Source organism: Oncorhynchus clarkii, chromosome 2, assembly GCF_045791955.1.
Source record: "Oncorhynchus clarkii lewisi isolate Uvic-CL-2024 chromosome 2, UVic_Ocla_1.0, whole genome shotgun sequence".
Taxonomy (NCBI): domain Eukaryota; kingdom Metazoa; phylum Chordata; class Actinopteri; order Salmoniformes; family Salmonidae; genus Oncorhynchus; species Oncorhynchus clarkii.
Window position 1 is genome coordinate 87,521,215 of NC_092148.1, and position 23,568 is coordinate 87,544,782.

A 23,568-nucleotide genomic window follows, 5' to 3' on the forward strand; every position below is an offset into this window, starting at 1 on the left:
TTAACTATATTGCCCACAATGCACTGTTGATAACCTTCTGCGCCGCCGCAGTACGTACTGAACGCTTGCTTCATTCACTCCTCCCTATTTTAATGCTAGCTAAGATGGTGGTTAGAGCGTATCTTCTTTACAGATAAAAAAAACAAAACAAGAAAAGGACAAAACATCTATCAAGCTTTTTGAATTATAGCGCAATAATAAGCCTAACATAATCTCAAGTGTCTATACAAATCTGGACAGTTCAGAGACATCAGCAATCCCCGCCCAATTTGGTGTGACTGTCCATTTGGATTGGAATCCCTGTAATACGTACAGGGTAAGTAGCTAGCTAGTCGAAACTATTATTGTAACTGTCTACTGGTAATTTCGTGGTAACATAACATTTAGCTTGAACGATTTTATACAGTGCATGAACGAATGTATACCGTTTCTGCCTCAATGCCAATCATTTTTGCATTGACGCCTAGCTAGTTGTGGATTTAATCTAATGTCAATGGTTTACTGTGTCTTGAGTCTGTTAGCTCGCAAGCTAACGTTAGTAGGCCGCAGTCGCTAACTAGCCTAGATTCTGAAGTTAGCTTGTTGGCTAATGTTAGCCTCTTAGCACTTTCGTTGGTTAACAAGCTGTCACTTTGTATTCACACGACAGTGCCTGTCATGTGAACGTTGGGTATTTACTCAAAGCAAAATGTCAAACGGACGGCATTTGACTCGTTGACTTGAGTCTTACTCCTATTTTTATTGTTTAGGCACCTGACCGGCTTTTTTTTTGCGAGCTAACTAACATATGTTAACACAGGAGAGAATCATTGCAAACCATTAGCAGCATGCTAACGTTAATTACCTAGCTATTTGGCTTCATAGTATCAGTCATCTGACCATTGCTGCTTATAGTACTTGTATACCTGCATCATTTGTTGAGGGGAATGTTTGCTATGTCCGCTGTAGTTTAGCAACGGATTTAAATATGCGTTTGAACTATTATATTGGAAAGTATCTAATGTTAGTTGGTTAACTAGTGTTACCCATGGAGTTAACGTAAGCTAGTTTGTCAATGGCCGTTACTTGTAAATCAGCTAGCTAGCTCACTGGTTGAGTGACTTCCAGTTTGCAATCTATTTCTATTAAAAACCAGCCCGAACTGAGCAAACCCCAACATTCAATAGGCCTGGTTTTTAATCAGTCTTTGATCTATTACAGTTGACAGCTACAAGAAGGTACGCCCTCCTACTGTCTAAACAACATCACATAATGTGTTTGTGGCTGGCTGTCCTTACCACAATCTGCTACTTTCGTATCAAGCTGTTGCCAATTGACCTGTAACACAGGCAGAAGTTGGTGATGATCCTCATAACATTCAGCTTCGACTACTAAAATATTAAGACACCAGTACCACTAGTTAAGTGAGCAGGTCTGATTTAGGCCTACGTTTTGCGTTGTCACTAGTGTACTATTAATGTTCTCCACTATCCAGGTATCCGATCCAGCCTTTTTAATGCGAGTAAATTATGTCAGATAAAACGCTTCTACAAGCTTGATGGAAACAGCAGATTTGTTGTTAAATTAAAAAAATATAAACGAAACAAAATAAGCTACAAGAGGTGATCTTTTTGTGTTGGTAAAATTAATTATGTGAGAAATGAAGCTGTTTATGTGCAAATATTGATATAATAGCCATATCAAACTAACTTGATGGGAACACATCTCTGGATGGAAAATGCGCATCTTACTTTTTATAGGGATTTTTGAATATTTGCATGCAAATCTGTTTCCAATTGGATGGAAACCTATCAATTGTTGACTATTTATTTGCCTACTTAGAAAATAGTCAAAATAGAGTCTGTGAGGAGCAGAATTGTCTTTCCAGTCTCTATCCTATCATCTGCACATGAAAGGAAATGCCTATTTATTGCTGCACTTTTCAACAATGCCTGTCCCTTTTTATCCATCTCACTGTTTCACGTATGTTTTTAATGTTTATTGTTGGATCCTGACTGCACAACACATTTCCCAATTGGGACAATTAAGATAACTTGATGTCTTACTAACGCTCCCATCCCGTACTACGCTCCTCCCTCCCAGCCGTGACACCTGCTCCCTTCACCGTACCATAGGATGTCCCACAGCCCCGAGATGAAGGACGACTCCATGGAGTGCCCTCTGTGCATGGAGCCACTGGAGATTGACGACGTCAACTTCTTCCCCTGCACCTGTGGCTACCAGATCTGCCGATTCTGCTGGCACCGCATCCGCACAGACGAGAACGGCCTCTGTCCCGCCTGCAGAAAGGTACGTAATCTATCCTAACCCCTAGCCCTTCTGCTGGCACCGCATCCGCACAGACGAGAACGGCCTCTGTCCCGCCTGCAGAAAGGTACGTAATCTATCCTAACCCCTAGCCCTTCTGCTGGCACCGCATCCGCACAGACGAGAACGGCCTCTGTCCCGCCTGCAGAAAGGTACGTAATCTATCCTAACCCCTAGCCCTTCTGCTGGCACCGCATCCGCACAGACGAGAACGGCCTCTGTCCCGCCTGCAGAAAGGTACGTAATCTATCCTAACCCCTAGCCCTTCTGCTGGCACCGCATCCGCACAGACGAGAACGGCCTCTGTCCCGCCTGCAGAAAGGTACGTAATCTATCCTAACCCCTAGCCCTTCTGCTGGCACCGCATCCGCACAGACGAGAACGGCCTCTGTCCCGCCTGCAGAAAGGTACGTAATCTATCCTAACCCCTAGCCCTTCTGCTGGCACCGCATCCGCACAGACGAGAACGGCCTCTGTCCCGCCTGCAGAAAGGTACGTAATCTATCCTAACCCCTAGCCCTTCTGCTGGCACCGCATCTGAACAAACGAGAACGACCTTTGTCCTGTCTGCAGAAAGGTGCATAACCTATCCTAACCCCTAGCCCTTCTGCTAGCACCGCATCTGAACAAACGAGAACGGCCTCTGCCCCGCCTGCAGATAGGTACTTAACCTATCCTAACCCCCTAGCCTTTCTCCTACACTTCTGCTGGCCCCGTGTCCGCACAGACGAGAACGGCCTCTGCCCCGTCTGCAGAAAAAGGCTGGCTCGTTGGGGTTATGGAAATGTGACCTACAGTCTAGTACAGGGCTTTTCAACCCTGTTCCTGGAGAGCTACGCTCCTGTTGCTTTTCGTTTCAACCCCAGTTGTAACTAACCTGATTCAGCTTATCAACCAGCAAATTATTATAATCGGGTGCGCTTGATTACGGTTGGAACGACAACCTACATGACAGTAGCGCTCCAGGAACAGGGTTGGAGAGTACTGATCTAGTATAATGTAATACTACTTTATTCATCCATCAGAGACAGAAATGATTCTACTCAGCTCCTAACTCTCCCCAGAAGGATATACCTATAGTCTGTATAGGTGAGTTTACCTGTCTATCTCTGCTCCTACCATCCAGCCGTACCCGGAGGACCCTGCGGTGTACAAGCCCCTGTCACAGGAGGAGATCCAGAGGATAAAGAATGAGAAGAAGCAGAAACAGAACGAGAAGAAGCAGAAGGTGACAGAGAACAGGAAACACCTGGCCAGCGTCAGGGTGGTGCAGAGAAACCTGGTGTTTGTGGTCGGGCTCTCTCAAAGGCTCGCAGATCCAGAGGTGAGACACCTATGAGCTTACTACATTAATATACATTGAGTGTATATTAGATGTTCTTTCCATGACATTGACTGACCAGGTGAAAAGGATGATCCCGTATTGATGTCACTTGTTAAAACTGCCCCATGTAGATCATGGGGCAGCAGGTAGCTTAGTGGTTAGAGCGTTGGGCCAGTAACCAAAAGGTTGCTAGATTGAATCCCCGAGCTGACAAGGTAAAAATCTGTCATTCTGCCCCTGAACAAGACAGTTAACCCACTGTTCCTAGGCTGTCATTGTAAATAAGAATTTGTTCTTAACTGACTTGCCTAGTTTAATAAATAAAATGAATGGGAGGAGACGGGTTAAATATTTTCTAAGCTTTGAGACAATTGAGACATGGATTGTGTGTGTGTGCCATTCAGAAGGTGAATGGGCAAGACAAAGTGAAGTGCCTTTGAATGTGGTATGGTAGTATGTGCCAGGCAAACTGGTTTGTGTCAAGAACTGCAATGCTGCTGGGTTTTTCATGCTCAACAGTTTCCTTTGTGTGTATAAAGAACAGTCCACCACCCAATAGACATCCAGCCAACTTGACACAATTGTAGGAAGCATTGGAGTCAACATTGGCCAGCATTCCTGTGGAACGCTTTCAACACCTTGTAGAGTATGTGTCCTGGTGAATTGAGGTTGTTCTGAGGGCAAAAGGGGAGGTGTTCCTAATGTTTGGAATACTCAGTGTAGATCTACTATATCCGTATAGGCCAATCAATCAAATGTATTTGTAAAGCCCTTCGTACATTAACTGATATCTCAAAGTGCTGTACAGAAACCCAGCCTAAAACCCCAAACAGCAAGCAATGCAGGTGTAGAAGCACAGTGGCTAGGAAAAACTCCCTAGAAAGGCCAGAACCTAGGAAGAAACCTAGAGAGGAACCAGGCTATGAGGGGTGGCCAGTCCTCTTCTGGCTGTGCCGGGTGGAGATTATAACAGAACATGGCCGAGATGTTCAAATGTTCATAGATGACCAGCAGGGTCAAATAATAATAATCACAGTAGTTGTCGAGGGTGCAGCAAGTCAGCACCTCAGGAGTAAATTTCAGTTGGCTTTTCATAGCCGATCATTCAGAGTATCTAGATCCTTTTTGTTAAGGTGGCAAAATTCCAGAAATACCCAAGTTTTCCAGAAATTGGGAATCTTACCACTAGGATTTTTGGAAAACATGGGAAATTTGTGAGTTTCCTGAATTTTGCAACCCTAGTTGAACTACCCTTTTTTGAGGATTTTCCTCTTGAAGCCTCACCGACCCAAAGGTGAGTCCATCATCGATAGTGTAGGAGACATCTAGGTAATTAGTTGTTTTTAAGATATCCATATTTTCTCATCTGATTTCAGACAAATGCCATAGGTTTCTTCTGTAAGTAACGTGATATACTATCCCATTCCTTCTTCAGTTAACCCATGCATACTTTTTTTTTTTTTACCTGGGAAATGTTGTTTTTTTGCTGCTTATGTGCAGAGTACATAGTTGTATCGTAGAGTATTTGATGTTCACAGATGCCGGTGGAGATCAAAAGCACTTAGCACATTGATTGGAAATAGTTTTTAACACGTCGCGTTAAATCTACTGAAGTCGCCCCCCCCCCCACTTTGCTTCAGTCATTTTTAAAGGGAAACTGCGAGATTTTGAGACTTGGGGTTGTATTTCTCATAGAGCTGTATAGAGGTCACAATTGTTGTATCTGTCCCATTTATGGTGTCTGTGAGTCCGTGGGAAATCTCATTGAGACGGATACAACATTGCGATCTCTACATCTCTATACTACATTGGGACAGAAAATGAGGAAGTGGATAACCATAAAAATATATATATTATCAGTAAAATGTATGAATTTATAAAATATTGATTACTATGTGTAGATTATTAGCGTTAATAAATAACTACCCCAGCTTTACAGTAGTTAGATTTATTTTCCTGCTTTTGAAAGGAGCTGGCTACTGTACCGGGAGACTTCCAGCAATTGCCCTAAGCTAATGTCAATCATCTCAACTGCACACAGAGACATACAAATTGTATCCATGAGTTATTCACTCCAACCCTGTTCCTGGAGAGCTACCATCCTGTAGGTTTTCACTCCAACCCTAGTTTAACACACCTGACTCTAATAATTAGTTGGTTGATAAGCTGAATCAGGTTAGTTACAATTGGGGTCTGAGTTAAAACCTGCTCTCCAGGAACAGGGTCGGAGTGAACCTGAAGGGGGGGTTGCTCTCCAGGAACAGGGTCGGAGTGAACCTGAAGGAGGGGTTGCTCTCCAGGAACAGGGTCGGAGTGAACCTGAAGGAGGGGTTGCTCTCCAGGAACAGGGTCGGAGTGAACCTGAAGGAGGGGTTGCTCTCCAGGAACAGGGTCGGAGTGAACCTGAAGGAGGGGTTGCTCTCCAGGAACAGGGTCGGAGTGAACCTGAAGGAGGGGTTGCTCTCCAGGAACAGGGTCGGAGTGAACCTGAAGGAGGGGTTGCTCTCCAGGAACAGGGTCGGAGTGAACCTGAAGGAGGGGTTGCTCTCCAGGAACAGGGTCGGAGTGAACCTGAAGGAGGGGTTGCTCTCCAGGAACAGGGTCGGAGTGAACCTGAAGGAGGGGTTGCTCTCCAGGAACAGCGTTGGAGAGCCCTGCTTTAAGAAGTTGGACAAAGATATTCAGAATTTCATCTCACTATTCTGTTACTTGATCATATTTCCGGTCTACTGACCTAGCTATATTTGATTTCCCTCGACTGTATTTATGAAGCTTTGTTTGTGAGAAATGTCTCCATCTCTATTCATTTCTGCACAGGTTCTAAAAAGGCCAGAGTATTTTGGGAAGTTTGGGAAAATACACAAGGTGGTCATCAACAACAGCACATCATATGCAGGTTCACAGGTAAGAGCTGGTTCTTTGTGGCTCACTTGGGAGGAGGGTAGCACACTTAGGTTGGTAACGGAGAACAGTCGTGGGTTCTATCGCCATACTAAAATATATACAGTACCAGTCAAAAGTTTAGACACACCTCCTCATTCAAGGGTTTTTCTTTATTTTTACTCTTTTCTACATTGTAGAATAATAGTGAAGACATCAAAACCATGAAATAACACACATGGAATCATGTAGTAACCAAAAAAGTATAAAACAAATCAAGATGTGTTTTGTATTCAAATTAGCCACCATTTGCCTTGATGACAGCTTTGCACACTCTTGGCATTCTGTCAACCAGCTTGACCTGGAATGCTTTACCCACAGTCTTGAAAGGGGTTCCCACATATGCTGATCACTTGTTGGCTGCTTTTCCTTGACTCTGCGGTCCAATTCATCCTAAACCATCTCAATTGGGTTGAGGTTGGGTGATTGTGGAGGACTGATGCAGCACTCCATCACTCTCCTTCTTGGTCAAATAGCCCTTACACAGCCTGGAGGTGTGTTATGTGTTGTTGTCCTGTTGAAAAACAAATGATAGTCCCACTAAGCGCACACCAGATGGGATGGCCTATCGCTGCAGAATGCTGTGGTAGCCATGCTGGTTAGGTGTGCCTTGAATTCTAAATAATTCACTGACAGTGTCACCAGTAAAGCCCCATCACATCTCCTCCTCCATGCTTCACGGTGGCAACCACATGCGAAAATCATCCGTTCACCTAATCTGCGTCTCACAAAGACACGGCGGTTGGAACCAGAAATCTACAATTTGGACTCATCAGAACAAAGGATAGATTTCCACCGGTCTTAAGTCCATTTCTTTTGTTTCTTGGCCCAAGCAAGTATCCTCTTCTTATTGGTGTCCTTTAGAAGTGGTTTATATGCTGCAATTCTACCATGAAGGTCTGCTTCACACAGTCTCCTCAGAACAGTTGATGTTGAGATGTGTCTGTTACTTGAACTCTGTGAAGCATTTATTTGGGCTGCAATTTCTGAGGCTCGTAACTTTAATGAACTTGTACTCTGCAGCAGAGGTAACTCTGGGTTTTCCTTTCCTGTGGTCGCCCTCATGAGAGCCAGTTTCATCATAGCTCTTGGTTTTTGCGACTACACTTGAAACGTTCAAAGATCTTGAAATTTTCAGAATTGACTGACCTTCATGTTTTAAAGTAGTGATGGACTGTCCTTTCTCTATACTTATATGAGCTGCTCTTGGCATAATATGGACTTGGTATTTTACCAAATAGGGCTATCTTCTGTATACCACACCTACATTGTCACACAATTGATTGGCTCAATGCATTAAGAAGGAAAGAATTTGGAATTCAACTTTTAACAAGGTAGGCCTGTTAATTGAAATGCATTCCAGGTGACTACCTCGTGAAGCTGGTTGAGAGAATGCCAAGAGTGTGCAAAGCGGTCATCAAGGTTACTTTGATGAATCGTAGATTTAACACTTTTGGTTACTACATGATTCGATATGTGTTAGTAATTATTTTTGATATCTTCACTATTTTTTTCTGCAATGTAGAAAATATTAAGAAAAACGCTTGAATGGGTAGGTGTCCAAACTTCCGGCTGGTACTGTTACAAACTCACTGTACTGTCAATTACTTTGGAGAAAAGTCAGATCGTAAAAAGTGGGATTGAATTCAAAAGTGGGTTCCTCTCAATACATCTCTAACAAAGCAGTGTGTTTTCTTATGACCTATTCTGAATATTATTATAACTTTTCTGATCCACAGGGTCCCAGTGCCAGTGCCTATGTCACCTATATCCGCTCTGAAGACGCCCTCAGAGCAATACAATGTGTAAACAATGTAGTGGTGGACGGCAGAACACTCAAGGTGACCGAAACAGACATTCAGGGCCAGTTTCTTGGACACAAATTAAACCAAATCCTGGATAACAATTCTCAATGGAGAAATTCCATTGAAGGAGCATTTTAGTCCAGGACAAAGCTTAATCTGTCTGGGAAACTGGTCCTAGAAGTAACTGTTTGTAGACTTATTGTAAGATCGTACTTTATTTGATAACGTTCCTTATCTTAAATGCTATATGACCTTTTGTCTTAGATATGTAATAATATGATTTAGAGGGCAACAACTGAAGATGACATTTGTCAAGTACATTTTCACTGAGCTCTCCTTTCTGTATTTAAAATCATGTATTTTTTTTTAAATACAGGCTTCTTTAGGTACAACAAAATACTGCAGTTACTTCCTCAAAAGCATGCAGTGTCCCAAACCAGACTGTATGTATCTACATGAGCTGGGGGACGAGGCGGCTAGCTTTACTAAAGAGGAGATGCAGGTAACATATCCTTTTTTTTTCTTCCTGTGTGATTTGTTGGTGGGTGAATAGAGATGCCGAACAACTTTCTCTTGGCGTCACATACTGTCCTTGCCTGTGTGTATACCTTGTCCCGGGTTAGATCTTGTTCTTTTATTTCCTTTTTGGATGTTTTAGTATCTGCCTTTTCCATGTTCTTACTTCAAGTGACTTTGGACCTCAGTATTAATGTTACTTGAAGCTAGCCTGGTCCCAGATCTGGATGTGCTGTATAGCCAATTCCTAATGTCGTTGTCATGCTAGATCTGGGTCTAGGTGGAAGCTGCGACACAGTTGAATTGAGTAGGTGTCTATGGCGAACAGTGGGAGCGTTGTGTGTTTATGATTCACTGCTTAAATTACTTAACGTTATTATGTTTGTCCTTAGGCTGGGAAACACCAAGAATACGAGCAAACACTACTCCAGGACCTCTACAAAATGAACCCAAGCTTTCTACAAACGTCACCGTGTGCAGGGGAAAAGTCAAAAAGCAGATCTTCAAATTCTACACACAGGTATGTTTGGTATTTTGGCTTCCCCCTATCTACCCAACAGTAAATATTTGCCCCGGAGGCTGTGGCACTAACCGCTTGACCACCTTAGGCTTCTATCGATTTCCACCACACAACATCTCTTTATTAGATATTTGTCCATTTATCACAACAGACCCAACAATGGCAAAGATGGGTGGCCGATTCTATCGGGGTACGGTGGCAAACTGGCCAATGGCCTGTCAGAGGACAGGAAGTCTCCTCCGCTGCTAGACTGCTGCCTGGACCCAGAGGGCATGACCTCCGATGGGTTAGGACTTGGCCTGGGGCTGGACACCGAGCTGGGGATGGGGTCTGGTCAGGTTGCTGCCCTGTCCCCCTTCTCCTCTAACTGTGACAGCAACAGGTAATATGGAACAGGGCTTCTCAAACCTTTTGGGTAATGGACCACTTTTGTGAAAGCACCCCCTCATAATCAGAACATTACTTGAGTGCCATTTTAACAAATAGCCTACAAGGAATTTTTTACTATGACTTCTGCATTACATGGCCAGACGAACCAAGTCTCAGCCCCGGGGAAGGAACATTTTCAAAGGCCTGCATTTTGCCATCGGAGAGAAAATAATGCAGATTTAAAGCGAATTTCCCGTAATTCTACACTTTTTGCCATTAGGCAGAGAGAACTTCGCAGTTTTTAAAACTTAAATTACAGTGCAGTTAAGTACAAAACATTTTTTTATTTTATTAAATGGGGGAGGGAATAGTATTGAGTTGAAAAAATGTATAATTGGAGTACTGTGGATATCAATATGTCTGTGAGCCTCCGAGGCCCATGTTGCCCAGAGTTAAGAACATACATTATAGATTAATATTACACACTTTAAATATATTCCATGGATCCCTTGGCCAAAATTCTCTTTTTGTAATATTAATTTTAAAAAATTGTGTGTGGGTGGATATAGATTGAGAGATCTGGCCACAGACCCCCTGCAGTACCTGGATCACACTTTGAGAACCCCTGATATGCAGTGCCTTCAGAAAGTATTCATACCCCTTGACTTATTCCACATTTTGTTGTTACAGCCTGAATTCAACATGGGTACTCCATAGTGACAATGAAAACATGTTTTTAAAAATTGGTGCAAATTTATTGAAAATGAAATGCATAAATATCTCATTTACATAAGTATTCACAATCCTGAATCATCTTTGGCAGTGATTTACAGTGTTCTTGGTAAATTATCTTTGGCAGTGATTTACAGCGTTCTTGGTAAATCATCTTTGGCAGTGATTTACAGCGTTCTTGGTAAATTATCTTTGGCAGTGATTTACAGTGTTCTTGGTAAATCATCTTTGGCAGTGATTTACAGCGTTCTTGGTAAATTATCTTTTGGCAGTGATTTACAGCGTTCTTGGTAAATTATCTTTGGCAGTGATTTACAGTGTTCTTGGTAAATCATCTTTGGCAGTGATTTACAGCGTTCTTGGTAAATTATCTTTGGCAGTGATTTACAGTGTTCTTGGTAAATCATCTTTGGCAGTGATTTACAGCGTTCTTGGTAAATTATCTTTTGGCAGTGATTTACAGCGTTCTTGGTAAATTATCTTTGGCAGTGATTTACAGTGTTCTTGGTAAATCATCTTTGGCAGTGATTTACAGCGTTCTTGGTAAATCATCTTTGGCAGTGATTTACAGTGTTCTTGGTAAATCATCTTTGGCAGTGATTTACAGCGTTCTTGGTAAATTATCTTTGGCAGTGATTTACAGTGTTCTTGGTAAATCACCTTTGGCAGTGATTTACAGCGTTCTTGGTAAATTATCTTTGGCAGTGATTTACAGTGTTCTTGGTAAATCATCTTTGGCAGTGATTTACAGCGTTCTTGGTAAATTATCTTTGGCAGTGATTTACAGCGTTCTTGGTAAATTATCTTTGGCAGTGATTTACAGCGTTCTTGGTAAATTATCTTTGGCAGTGATTTACAGCGTTCTTGGTAAATCTCTTAGAGCTTTCCACAACTGGATTATACACTATTTGCATATTTATTATTTTCTAAATTCTTAAAGCTCTATCAAATTGGTTGTTGATCATTGCTGGACATTTTCAGGTATTAACATAGATTTTCAAGTAGATTTAAATCAAAACTGTAACTCGGCCCCTCAGGGACATTAGCTGTTTTCTTGGTAAGCAAATCCAGTGTAGATTTTGCCTTGTGTTTTAGGTTATTGTCTTGCTGAAAGGTAAATTCATTCCCAGTTTTTGGTGGAAAGCTGACTGTACCAGGTTTTCCTCTAGGATTTTGCCTGTGCTTAGCTCCATTCTGTTTTTTTTCTTATCCTGAAAAACTCGCCATTCCTTAAAGATGACAAGCATACCCGTAACATAATGCAGCCACCACTATGCTTGAAAATATGTAGTGGTACTCAGTAATGTGCTGTATTGGATTTGTCCCAAACGTAACACTTTGTATTCAGGACAAAAGGGAATTGCTGAACACGTTTTTTTGCAGTATTACTTTAGTGCCTTATTGCAATCAGGATGCATGTTTTGGAATAGTTTTTTTTCCTGTACAGACTTCCTTTTCACTGTAATTTAGGTTAGTATTGTTGAGTAACTACAATGTTGTTGATCCATCCTCAGTTTTCTCCTATCACAGGCATTGAACTCTGTTTTAAATTCACCATTGACCTCATGGTGAAATCCCTGAAATTGTGAGGCATTGGAAAACCTCCCTGGTCTGCGTGGTTGAATCTGTTTGAAATTCACTGCTCAACTGAGGGACCTTACAGTTATCTGTATGTGTGTACCTAGTACAGAGGCGAGGTGGTCATTAACTGTACAGAGGCGAGGTGGTCATTAACTGTACAGAGGCGAGGTGGTCATTAACTGTACAGAGGTGAGGTGGTCATTAACTGTACAGAGGCGAGGTGGTCATTAACTGTACAGAGGCGAGGTGGTCACTAACTGTACAGAGGCGAGGTGGTCACTAACTGTACAGAGGCGAGGTGGTCACTAACTGTACAGAGGCGAGGTGGTCACTAACTGTACAGAGGCGAGGTGGTCATTAACTGTACAGAGGCGAGGTGGTCATTAACTGTACAGAGGCGAGGTGGTCATTAACTGTACAGAGGCGAGGTGGTCATTAACTGTACAGAGGCGAGGTGGTCATTAACTGTACAGAGGCGAGGTGGTCATTAACTGTACAGAGGCGAGGTGGTCATTAACTGTACAGAGGCGAGGTGGTCACTAACTGTACAGAGGCGAGGTGGTCACTAACTGTACAGAGGCGAGGTGGTCACTAACTGTACAGAGGCGAGGTGGTCACTAACTGTACAGAGGCGAGGTGGTCACTAACTGTACAGAGGCGAGGTGGTCACTAACTGTACAGAGGCGAGGTGGTCACTAACTGTACAGAGGCGAGGCGGTCACTAACTGTACAGAGGCGAGGCGGTCACTAACTGTACAGAGGCGAGGCGGTCACTAACTGTACAGAGGCGAGGCGGTCACTAACTGTACAGAGGCGGTCACTAACTGTACAGAGGCGGTCACTAACTGTACAGAGGCGGTCACTAACTGTACAGAGGCGGTCACTAACTGTACAGAGGCGGTCACTAACTGTACAGAGGCGGTCACTAACTGTACAGAGGCGGTCACTAACTGTACAGAGGCGGTCACTAACTGTACAGAGGCGGTCACTAACTGTACAGAGGCGGTCACTAACTGTACAGAGGCGGTCACTAACTGTACAGAGGCGGTCACTAACTGTACAGAGGCGGTCACTAACTGTACAGAGGCGGTCACTAACTGTACAGAGGCGGTCACTAACTGTACAGAGGCGGTCACTAACTGTACAGAGGCGGTCACTAACTGTACAGAGGCGGTCACTAACTGTACAGAGGCGGTCACTAACTGTACAGAGGCGGTCACTAACTGTACAGAGGCGAGGCGGTCATTAACTGTACAGAGGCGAGGCGGTCACTAACTGTACAGAGGCGAGGCGGTCACTAACTGTACAGAGGCGAGGCGGTCACTAACTGTACAGAGGCGAGGCGGTCACTAACTGTACAGAGGCGGTCACTAACTGTACAGAGGCGGTCACTAACTGTACAGAGGCGGTCACTAACTGTACAGAGGCGGTCACTAACTGTACAGAGGCGAGGCGGTCACTAACTGTACCTAGTACAGAGGCGAGGCGGTCACTAACTGTACCTAGTACAGAGGCGAGGCGGTCACTAACTGTACCTAGTACAGAGGCGAGGCGGTCACTAACTGTACCTAGTACAGAGGCGAGGCGGTCACTAACTGTACCTAGTACAGAGGCGGTCATTAACTGTACAGAGGCGGTCATTAACTGTACAGAGGCGGTCACTAACTGTACAGAGGCGAGGTGGTCACTAACTGTACCTAGTACAGAGGCGAGGTGGTCACTAACTGTACCTAGTACAGAGGCGGTCATTAACTGTACAGAGGCGGTCATTAACTGTACAGAGGCGGTCACTAACTGTACAGAGGCGGTCACTAACTGTACAGAGGCGGTCACTAACTGTACAGAGGCGGTCACTAACTGTACAGAGGCGGTCACTAACTGTACAGAGGCGGTCACTAACTGTACAGAGGCGGTCACTAACTGTACAGAGGCGGTCACTAACTGTACAGAGGCGGTCACTAACTGTACAGAGGCGGTCACTAACTGTACAGAGGCGGTCACTAACTGTACAGAGGCGGTCACTAACTGTACAGAGGCGGTCACTAACTGTACAGAGGCGGTCACTAACTGTACAGAGGCGAGGCGGTCACTAACTGTACAGAGGCGAGGCGGTCACTAACTGTACAGAGGCGAGGCGGTCACTAACTGTACCTAGTACAGAGGCGGTCACTAACTGTACAGAGGCGAGGCGGTCACTAACTGTACAGAGGCGAGGCGGTCACTAACTGTACAGAGGCGGTCACTAACTGTACAGAGGCGGTCACTAACTGTACCTAGTACAGAGGCGAGGTGGTCATTAACTGTACCTAGTACAGAGGCGAGGTGGTCACTAACTGTACCTAGTACAGAGGCGAGGTGGTCACTAACTGTACAGAGGCGAGGTGGTCACTAACTGTACAGAGGCGAGGTGGTCACTAACTGTACAGAGGCGAGGTGGTCACTAACTGTACAGAGGCGAGGTGGTCACTAACTGTACAGAGGCGAGGTGGTCACTAACTGTACAGAGGCGAGGTGGTCACTAACTGTACAGAGGCGAGGTGGTCACTAACTGTACAGAGGCGAGGTGGTCACTAACTGTACAGAGGCGAGGTGGTCACTAACTGTACAGAGGCGAGGTGGTCATTCAAAAATCATGTTAAACACTATTATTGCACACAGAGTCCATGCAACTTATTATGTGACTTGTGAAGCACACTGTTACTCCTGGACTTATTTAAGCCATAACAGTTTGAATACTTATTGACTCAAGACATTTGAACTTTTTTAAAATTAATTTGTAAAAACATTATTCCACTTTGATTATGGGTTATTGTATGTAGGCCAGTGACCAAAAAAAATCTACATTTGATCAATTTTAAGTTCAGACTTTAACACAACAAAATGTGCAAGGGTGAGACTACTTTCTGAAGGCACTGTACAAGAATAAGACTTTAGTCCATTTTACAATGACAACAGAGATGTTATACTGTATACTGGAGGGTTAAACCAAGCTTACTGAGAAGGCAGGCAGTACTATTCTGTCCTGCATGGTTACACATTCACTATAGTTGCTGGAATCGTGTTGAAAAGGGCTGTGTGAAGAGAGAATCCAAGCCGGCCCTAGTTTGGTTCAGGTCAGCACAATAAAGTGAAAAGGCTATAACTCACAGGCCAAACGGGTCTCCTTTTGGTCTGTTTTAAATGCTGGTGGTGGGCCATGAAAATCATAGTCTGTTTCTCTTTAGTCCCAGCGACAAACCTCCGGAAACAATAAGTATGGTGAATGGAGAGGCATTACAACAGGTACGAAGACCTTTACTAATGACCTAATGTAGAAGTATAGAAATGTTTGAACCTTTCTACATGTGTTTTCAAGATGTGTATAAGTATATAGATAATTACTTTATTACATGAAGAACATATTGATGTTATTTAGGGAAATGATTGTTAAATATATGTATACAGTTTCTTCTGGGCCATTTCAAATATAGCTGATTTATTTCTTACAAATGTTACATTGTCACAGACATTACCAATGTCTCCCCCCCCCCCCCCCTCTCCAGATGCCTAACAGTGAGTCCCCCTCCTCTCCTCCGGGGCTGACCAGACCCCCGAGCAGTCTGGTTGTTCCTATCAGTGTAGTGGATCTCACTGCCCGTTCTCCCTTCGAGGGGGCTGCTGCAGAGTCCCAGTCGCTGTTCTCAGACAACAGTAACTTCAGACAACCCAACCCTATCCCGTCTGGCCTGCCCCCCTTCCCTAACACGCCTAGAGGGGGACCCGACTGGCCCATGACCCCTGAACCACAGAGCCTCTTCGCATCAGGTGGGTTGTGTGGGGTAGACACTGAGACACACACACACACTGTTTAGTAGACGATGCTTCCTTTTAACAGTGCAGTGTCGCGTCCCGGGTGGAGCAGTGGTCTAAGGCACTGCTGTGCCACCAGAGACACTGGGTTCGCGCCCAGGCTCTGTCGCAACCGGGAGGCCCATGTGGCGGCGCACAATTGGCCTAGCATCGTCCGGGTTAGGGAGGGTTTGGCCGGCAGGGATGTCCTTGTCTCATCGAGCACTAGCGACTCCTGTGGCGGGCCGGGCTCAGTGCACGCTGACCAGGTCGCCAGGTGTACAGTGTTTCCTCCGACACATTGGTGCGGCTAGCTTCCGGGTTGGATGCGCATTGGGTCAAGAAGCAGAGCAGCTAGGTTGGGTTGTGTTTCGGAGGACGCATGGCTCTTGACCTTCGCCTCTCTTAAGTCTGTACAGGAGTTGCAGCGATGAGACAAGATTGTAACTACTAACAATTGGACACAACAAAACAAGGGGTGAAAAAAAACAGTGCAGTGTCTGCTCCACTGCTTTTCAACTTTGAAACATAACCACTAGATAAGTTTTCCATGGTTCTCTCCCTTCCCCAGACACAATACCGGTCTCGTCCTCCACAGACTGGCAGGCAGCCTTCGGCTTCGGCTCCTCATCCAAGACACAACAGCAGGACGACGACCTAGGCTTCGACCCCTTCGACATCACGAGGAAGGCCCTGGCTGACCTCATAGAGAAGGAGCTGTCAGTCCAGGACCAGCCCAGTCCGCTGGGGTCCCCCGGCCCCTTCAGCCTCCACCACCCCGGGTCCCACCACGGCCTTCACCTGCCCCCCTCCAACCCCAACCATTTCCCCAGTAGCCTTGGACCTCCACCCCGCCTCTCTCAGCTCCACCACAGGCAAATCTATAGTTCCTTTAGTTTCCCTGGTTCCCAGAGTCAGAGTAGTCATCATGGTGGCAGTCAGGCTGCCCAGGCCGCCACAGCCTCTCGGCATCCCTGGATGGACATGTCTCCCTCGGCACGCAACAATAATCACCTCTCACACTTGAACCACTCGGCCAACGCTGGAGGGGGACACGGAAACTTCCTGGACTTGAGCATGCCCCCTCAGCGCCACAGTACAGGGCTGGGAGGGATCCCCATATCAGGTAGGTTGTTATAAGACCCTGGCTCTGTCTTATTGGAGTGTTGAGGTTAGGAGTAAGTTATGTCTTGTCTCAATTCAGGAATTAAACAAAAATTGAAATTGGCATTTCAGTTTAAATCCTGAATGGACTGAATTGAAGTTCAGTTGACCCCAACCCTGTTTGAGTCATGTTTAATACAGTCTGTCCAGTAGGACTGTAGCAAGCATTGAATGTCAAAACATGTCATCGTTTTGCCGATTTCTCCCATGTTTCCTGCAAGGTCAAAATGACAAATTACATGTAATGTAGTTCTGTGTTTTGGCCACAAGATGGCAGTCCAAAGCCACCTGTGAAGGTGTGGATTCATAAAATCTGTATTAAATGAAGCAAATCAGCACTGCTTATTTTCTAATTAAATATGTTTTCTCTCTAGAAAGCAGCTGTTCTATAGATGGCCTCAATGTGAAAGAATGGCAAGCTGGCCTGAGAGCTCTCCTCCCCAACATAAACATCAACTTCGGCGGTCTCCCCAACTCCTCCTCTTCCTCCTCCTCCTCCTCGTCCTCCAGTGTGAACCACATCGGGCGGCCCAACCACCTGGGGGGTCCTGGGGGGCTAAATGGGCCAGGGGGGCTATCACACAGCCTCAGCTGGGACGGTACAGCCAGCTGGATGGACCCAGCCATCATCACAGGTAGTGAGTAACCCCAGACGTATTTATTACACGGGTACAATGCGATGATGATGATGATGACGACTTTATTCTGTCATATAACATGCGGATATTTAACAACTATTTACACTAACTTATTAAGATAGGCTTGAAAGTGTTATAAGCAGAGTTGGACATGTCATCTTTATTTAGCCAGGATACTCTACTCACCAACAATAGTCACTGTTTTCCATGGAGATCTGTAGACTGCACTAAAGATACTAAATGGAATTGGGTCTCCATGGTTTCTCCAGCCGGTCCCGAGGGCTCCCTCTGGGTACACGTTTTGGTTTTTGCCCTAATCAAAGGCTGATGATGAGTTGGCTATTTTGAATCTGCTGTGTGGTGCTAGGGCAAAAACCAAAGCATGCAGAGTTTGGGAAACTCTGTCCTACAGTTCCCACTCACTCACTCACTCATCCATCTCTCTCCTCTCTTCAGGCATCCCAGCCTCGACAGGGAACAGTTTAGACCTTTTCCAAGAAGACCAGAACCCTCCCCACTGGCTCAAGTCCCTCCAGGCCCTGACAGAGATGGACGGCCCTGCCCTGCCTAGCTCCTCTCTCCCCCAGCAGCCCCAGAACCAACAGCACCTGTCCCTCCACAGCCACCACCACGGCCTCCTAGACCAGGCTGCCTCACACCCACACCTCCCCCTCCACCACAGAGCTGGCTCCGGCTGGGCCCCTTACCTTCCCAGCCTGGCCCAACCCACACAGGCCAACCCCAGCCAGTTTCACAGCCCTCCCCCAGGCTTCCAGACAGCCTTCAGACCCCCAGGCCAGGGCGCTACCGAGCTGCTAAACAGTACCACCGCCGGAGACCGACACTAAAGACAGATTACAGCAGTGTCCCAACCCGATACAGATACAGTGTACACACACCAATCTGCAGATTATCAAATTATGAAGAATTATTAGCTAACAAAATAACAAGGCTGCTTTCTTTGTCCTTTAAACTTCTATCTTTTTGTTCTGTTCTGACGGCCTGTTTGTTCCTTTTTTTTCTTTTCCCCGTGTCACATGACATGCATTGTTAGTTACCCTCCCTTTTGGCCTGCCACCGACCAAGTCAATGCCTTACTGTGAGCTCCAGTAGTCAGGGGTGTGTTCAGTAGTTGTGAAACATTTTGAAAACGGAAAGTGTTTCTTATTGGACAGATAAATCCATGTAGTCCCTGCCGGTTTCACTTAGTTTTCTTTCGTTTGGTGCATAATGAATATGACCCGGGTGAATTGTTTGGGATCAGACACTGCTGTGAGCTTCACTTGAGGTCCGTTCTTTATGATCTAGACGAGCACGGAGAACAGGAGCAGTACTAGGTTTGGTGACGCCGAAGTCGATAACTACAAAACGCACAGGAAACAAGATTAACGTGGGTAATTTTAAGAAGTTAACTCGTGATTTAAATATGAAATGGGTGAAAGAAGTGAAGTCACGATTACTCTGAGGATGAAGCAACCAAATGAATGGAAATCTGCTCTTAAAGCTTTGCCCTAAAAACCCTCATCAACCCCACTTTCAACAGAACAGGAGACCTGGATGAAACTCTACGCTCCCTCGCTGCAGAGAAGCCCTGGAGTGGTTCACTTTGGGCATGTGGCAAAATGCCTCAGTTTAACGGTTTAACAGGTATGGTTGAGAATCTTTCGAGAACTATTGTTGAGGGACTTGTAGTTGGTTCAGATGACAGGAAATTCTGCAGACAGAGATGGGCGGACTAAGACGTCAGGAGGGGTGAGTTGAGGGGCACAGGTAGGCTATACATGCTACGGTTTCCATGTTAGACACACGGTCACAATGGTGACGTTCCAGGCCGACTAGATTGTAGTCGTGCTGCACTCAATGCAGCAACCAATGATCAACCTTTTGAAGTCAATGTCAGACTGCTATATCATATGTGGTTAGCTGAGAACTGATCAGCTATAGCTGATTTAACTGGTTAGCTGAGAACACCTATCCAGGCGTTGTGAGATCTGGCAGGCGACTGCAATGTAGTCTGCCTGGAACGCGCCCAGCCAATGACTTGTCTCATGCAGGTCATTAAAACCAACGTTCATCCCTTTGGGGTCAGGGGTCATGGTGCCCCGTCCTGTAGTAGAGGGAAGATTCAGTTGAACCTCTGTATCAGAGGAAGTAGCACCACCTAACAGGAGGGCTGGCCGACTGGTTAAAGAGTCTCGCCACTGTTCGCTGGTCGGAAGAAGAATAGGCCAAGACTCGCGATACCAGACCTCGGCACGTTAACTGCTAATTCTGGTGAAACGGAGCGGTTGGCGTCGAGGCTAGAGAAAAAAGTACAGTATTTAAAAACTGTTGGGAGTATTACAGGCTAATACTGGGACGTCCTGAAACCAGGATTTGGTCTTATACACAGTGCCACTGTGTGGCACCTCCAGTAGGTAAACCCTTATCAGGAGAACTACCAGAAAGCAGACAAAACAGAGAAATGAAGGGGTTGATGAAAAGGCTTCCAGGATATGCAGGTCAAAACTAATGCTAATAAGGGTAGCCAATAGCGTTACAAGTTTACACCTTGTTAGACCCGTGAGGGCTTTCAACGAGGCCTTACCATGAATTAATGAGAGGCGCTTGAGTGATTGGGAAAGGGTGTCAAGATGTTCTGATATGTATCTGTATAAAACCTCTGAGAATGGAAATAATGCGATGTGATATCGTAAAGTGCTACAAGACAAGCTGACAAACGACGGCTTGCAATTTAATCCAAGGAGCTCTCTGCCTTCCTCTGGGCCAAGAAAATGAATAACCTCTCCTCCCTTCACAGCCTCTTTCTTTTAGGCTTAACTCATGATCTCTCCATCTTTCTCTCTCTCTCTCCCTCTTTCTCCTGCCGTCCCCTATTAAAAACAGTATTCACCAGAAACAAGAACTGATCCAGGAGAAACCAACAGTCAGTCGTACCACCGTGGTTTTAAACATGACGCTGAGTTAAACACTCATTGAGGAGCTTAAAGGAATTGAACTGTCCTCTGCAGGTCTGGTAAAAGAAACCTTAAATAAAATGGAAACACCCAGTGCTCGATTTGGCTGTTTTTGTTTCACAGATTCACACACTGTCACGTTTCCTTGTCGTTAAAGTATTACATTGACTGTTCTGAAGTGTCATAACATGTCGATACAACCAGTGTTACAACTCGTAGGGTCTGTTTCCTGGACACGAATCAAAACCTATCCTGGACTAAAACCTTATTTCAATGGAGAATGTCCATTTGAGCATGCTTTCTACTCCAGCACTAGATTTGTTCTGCGCCTGGGAAACAGACCCCTAATGTTTCTGATGTAACGTCAGCTTGATCTCCACGGGAAACAGACCCCTAATGTTTCTGATGTAACGTCAGCTTGATCTCCACGGGAAACAGACCCCTAATGTTTCTGATGTAACGTCAGCTTGATCTCCACGGGAAACAGACCCCTAATGTTTCTGATGTAACGTCAGCTTGATCTCCACAGTGCGAAGACCTGCATTTTAAGACCAGTAGAAAATGTGAATGATCTTAAATGTGACACCACATAAACTCAAGTCAATCAATCATTACTTAAATGCTAGAGAGAAATTTCTTCAGGACTGTATTTGTACTTTCTCTCCACCAGGGGGCAGAGTCTTCTCTCACTGCTGAGGCTCTGCAACCCAAATTTAGTCTGTTGTTTCCCAAATTTAGTCTGTTGTTTCCCAAATTTAGTCTGTTGTTTCCCAAATTTAGTCTGTTGTTTCCCAAATGGCCCGCTATTCCATATATAGTGCACTACTTTTGACCAGAGCCCTGTATTGTACTACATAGGGAATAGGATGCTGTTTGAGACGGAGGCCCTGTTTCCCCCGACAACAGTTGGGAGAGCTCAGTGGGATGTTGACGCTCAGGTACTGAAGGTTATCTCTAAGTACATTGTGTCTTCGTTGTTTATCCCCTGTAAAAGCCCTGTAATTGTTTTTAATTCTGTCCCAACTGATATCAAATTGACATTGTCCTACATTGATTTATTGACTTTGAAAAGCTGGCAGGAGTATGTGGCCAGCTAGATGGTGCTCTCAGATCTGAGGGTTTGTCTGAGAGGTAGGAGTGTGTGTGTGTGTGTTCTTGCATACTGTATGCAGTCCTCGCCCACCTCCTGTGCAGTGCAACCTGGTCCACGCAGCCAGCCAGCCTATGCAGTACTATGTGGCTACCTGCAGCAGAATAGCAGTGTACTGCTATAGCTCACTCTGTAGGACCTCAGACAGACTGAAGGCATCACTGGGGGAAACTGATCCTGTGACATCACTACTGTCAGTTATGTACCGTGCCGACAGAATCCCGGTGTGACTTCAACAACTCACACTGGTAGAATAATGTTTACCATTTTATCATTTAATCAATGTCTTTTGTATTAGTTACATAAGGGATAGTCAAGGATATGCTAATGCATCATGACTTTATAAGAGTCCAACACTATTGTTTTACTTCCTGTCTTTCCTGTGAGATCTCACCCCATGTGTTCGTTCATGGACTGCGGTGACAAAATTGTAATGTTAGGTTATTCTTCTTGCCTCTGGGTGTTTGATGAATGAATGTCTCTACCGTTCATGAATTAGTTTAATCCAAAGCAAGGTTAAAAGGGAATGAATCCAACATTGTCCCTGTTACCTGTGGTCTTCCCAGTGTGATTATTATTATTATTATTTTTTTTTTCAAACCCCAGGCTTCTAGAATGTTGTTCTGAACCTTCTTGCTAATCAACGTCTTCCTACGAGTTAAATCAGTCAGGCAAGTCAGAAATAATCAAGGTTATGCTAATGAATCACAATATGAGAATCCAACCTTGTTCATAAGTTACCTGTGGTCTTCCCAGACTGTGTGGCTTACAACACCTTGTGCAGCCATGTTGTTTACCCTCCTACCTAAAGCTGTACATTTAATGTCCTCTTATGTAAATGCAGTGTTACTTTCTGAGGCAAAGGTTATGCTATGAATCCAACGTCGTCCATAATGTGACCTCTGGTCTTCCCACTGGGACTTCTACACGCTGCTGGAATATACTTAGCTATATTTATCATTTTCACGGGAGGCAAAGCAGCGTTCGTTATCCTCTTCTATTTGCCTCTGGTCTGCTGGGCATTGTGACTGGTTGTTCCTCTTGGAGGTGAGGTGTTTCCTGGCCAGGATGGCTGGAGCTGTCCTCTGATACTAGCCCCCATGGTACTAAAGTCTGCCCGGCATTAGGTGTTGCTCAATACATTCAGCCTTATAACAATAAAAAGTTGTAGATCCGTAGTTAAACGCTTACAGCGATTTTTTTGGGGGGGGGGGGTCACAGGTCAGGCCAAGTGATTTAAGGCTGGGGAGGCTGGAGGTTGGAAATGCCCTCTGAGACAAGTCCCCCGGCTCCCACTGATGCCTGGTCCCTAGGGCCTGCACGGCCATCCCAGCACTGACCCCACGGACCAGCGCAGTCCCCATAGCCGGCCAAGTCCAGGTGCTGAGGAGACAGTACCAGTTAACAGAGGAAGGTGAGTCGGTGAATAATGCAGACAGCCAGCAGATTCTGGGGCAGTGACGATGAGTCAGCAACACAGAGGCAGTAGAGGGGGAGGCACTGCTCTCTCACTACTGTGTTGCCGATCGGACACACAGGCACTTACGCGCACAGACAAGCAGGAAAATAGAGTGCTTTCACACAGCAAGCACTTCACATACTCACAGCTGAAGTGATATTGCACAATGTATGCCTGATATGTATATAGGAATTAGAAATATTTTGTATATATCGTTTTTCATGAATGATTTGTAATAAATAAGTATTACCTGTAGTGGAAAGTAAATATAGGTGGTG

At 45.1% G+C, this 23,568-nt stretch overlaps 1 protein-coding gene across 3 annotated transcripts; it reads left to right on the forward strand.

Moving 5' to 3' along the window:
• The first annotated feature begins 56 nt into the window (after positions 1-56).
• LOC139375607 (CCR4-NOT transcription complex subunit 4-like) lies at positions 57-20,774 on the forward strand. 3 transcript variants are annotated; one of them, XM_071117414.1, is made up of 13 exons: positions 57-316; positions 2,083-2,289; positions 3,434-3,631; positions 6,449-6,535; positions 8,311-8,412; positions 8,753-8,878; positions 9,285-9,412; positions 9,564-9,794; positions 15,319-15,376; positions 15,637-15,898; positions 16,494-17,048; positions 17,461-17,721; positions 18,181-20,774. In XM_071117414.1, the coding sequence occupies exons 2-13, from the start codon at positions 2,116-2,118 to the stop codon at positions 18,570-18,572; spliced, it is 2,574 nt and encodes an 857-aa protein (XP_070973515.1). In that variant the 5' UTR covers positions 57-316; positions 2,083-2,115; the 3' UTR covers positions 18,573-20,774. The 3 variants fall into 3 exon arrangements, with proteins under 3 accessions (XP_070973515.1, XP_070973501.1, XP_070973508.1); XM_071117400.1 differs by having other exon boundaries at positions 68-316; positions 17,461-17,724; XM_071117407.1 differs by having other exon boundaries at positions 107-316; positions 2,115-2,289; positions 17,461-17,724; positions 18,181-18,709.
• Positions 20,775-23,568: the final 2,794 nt, after the last annotated feature.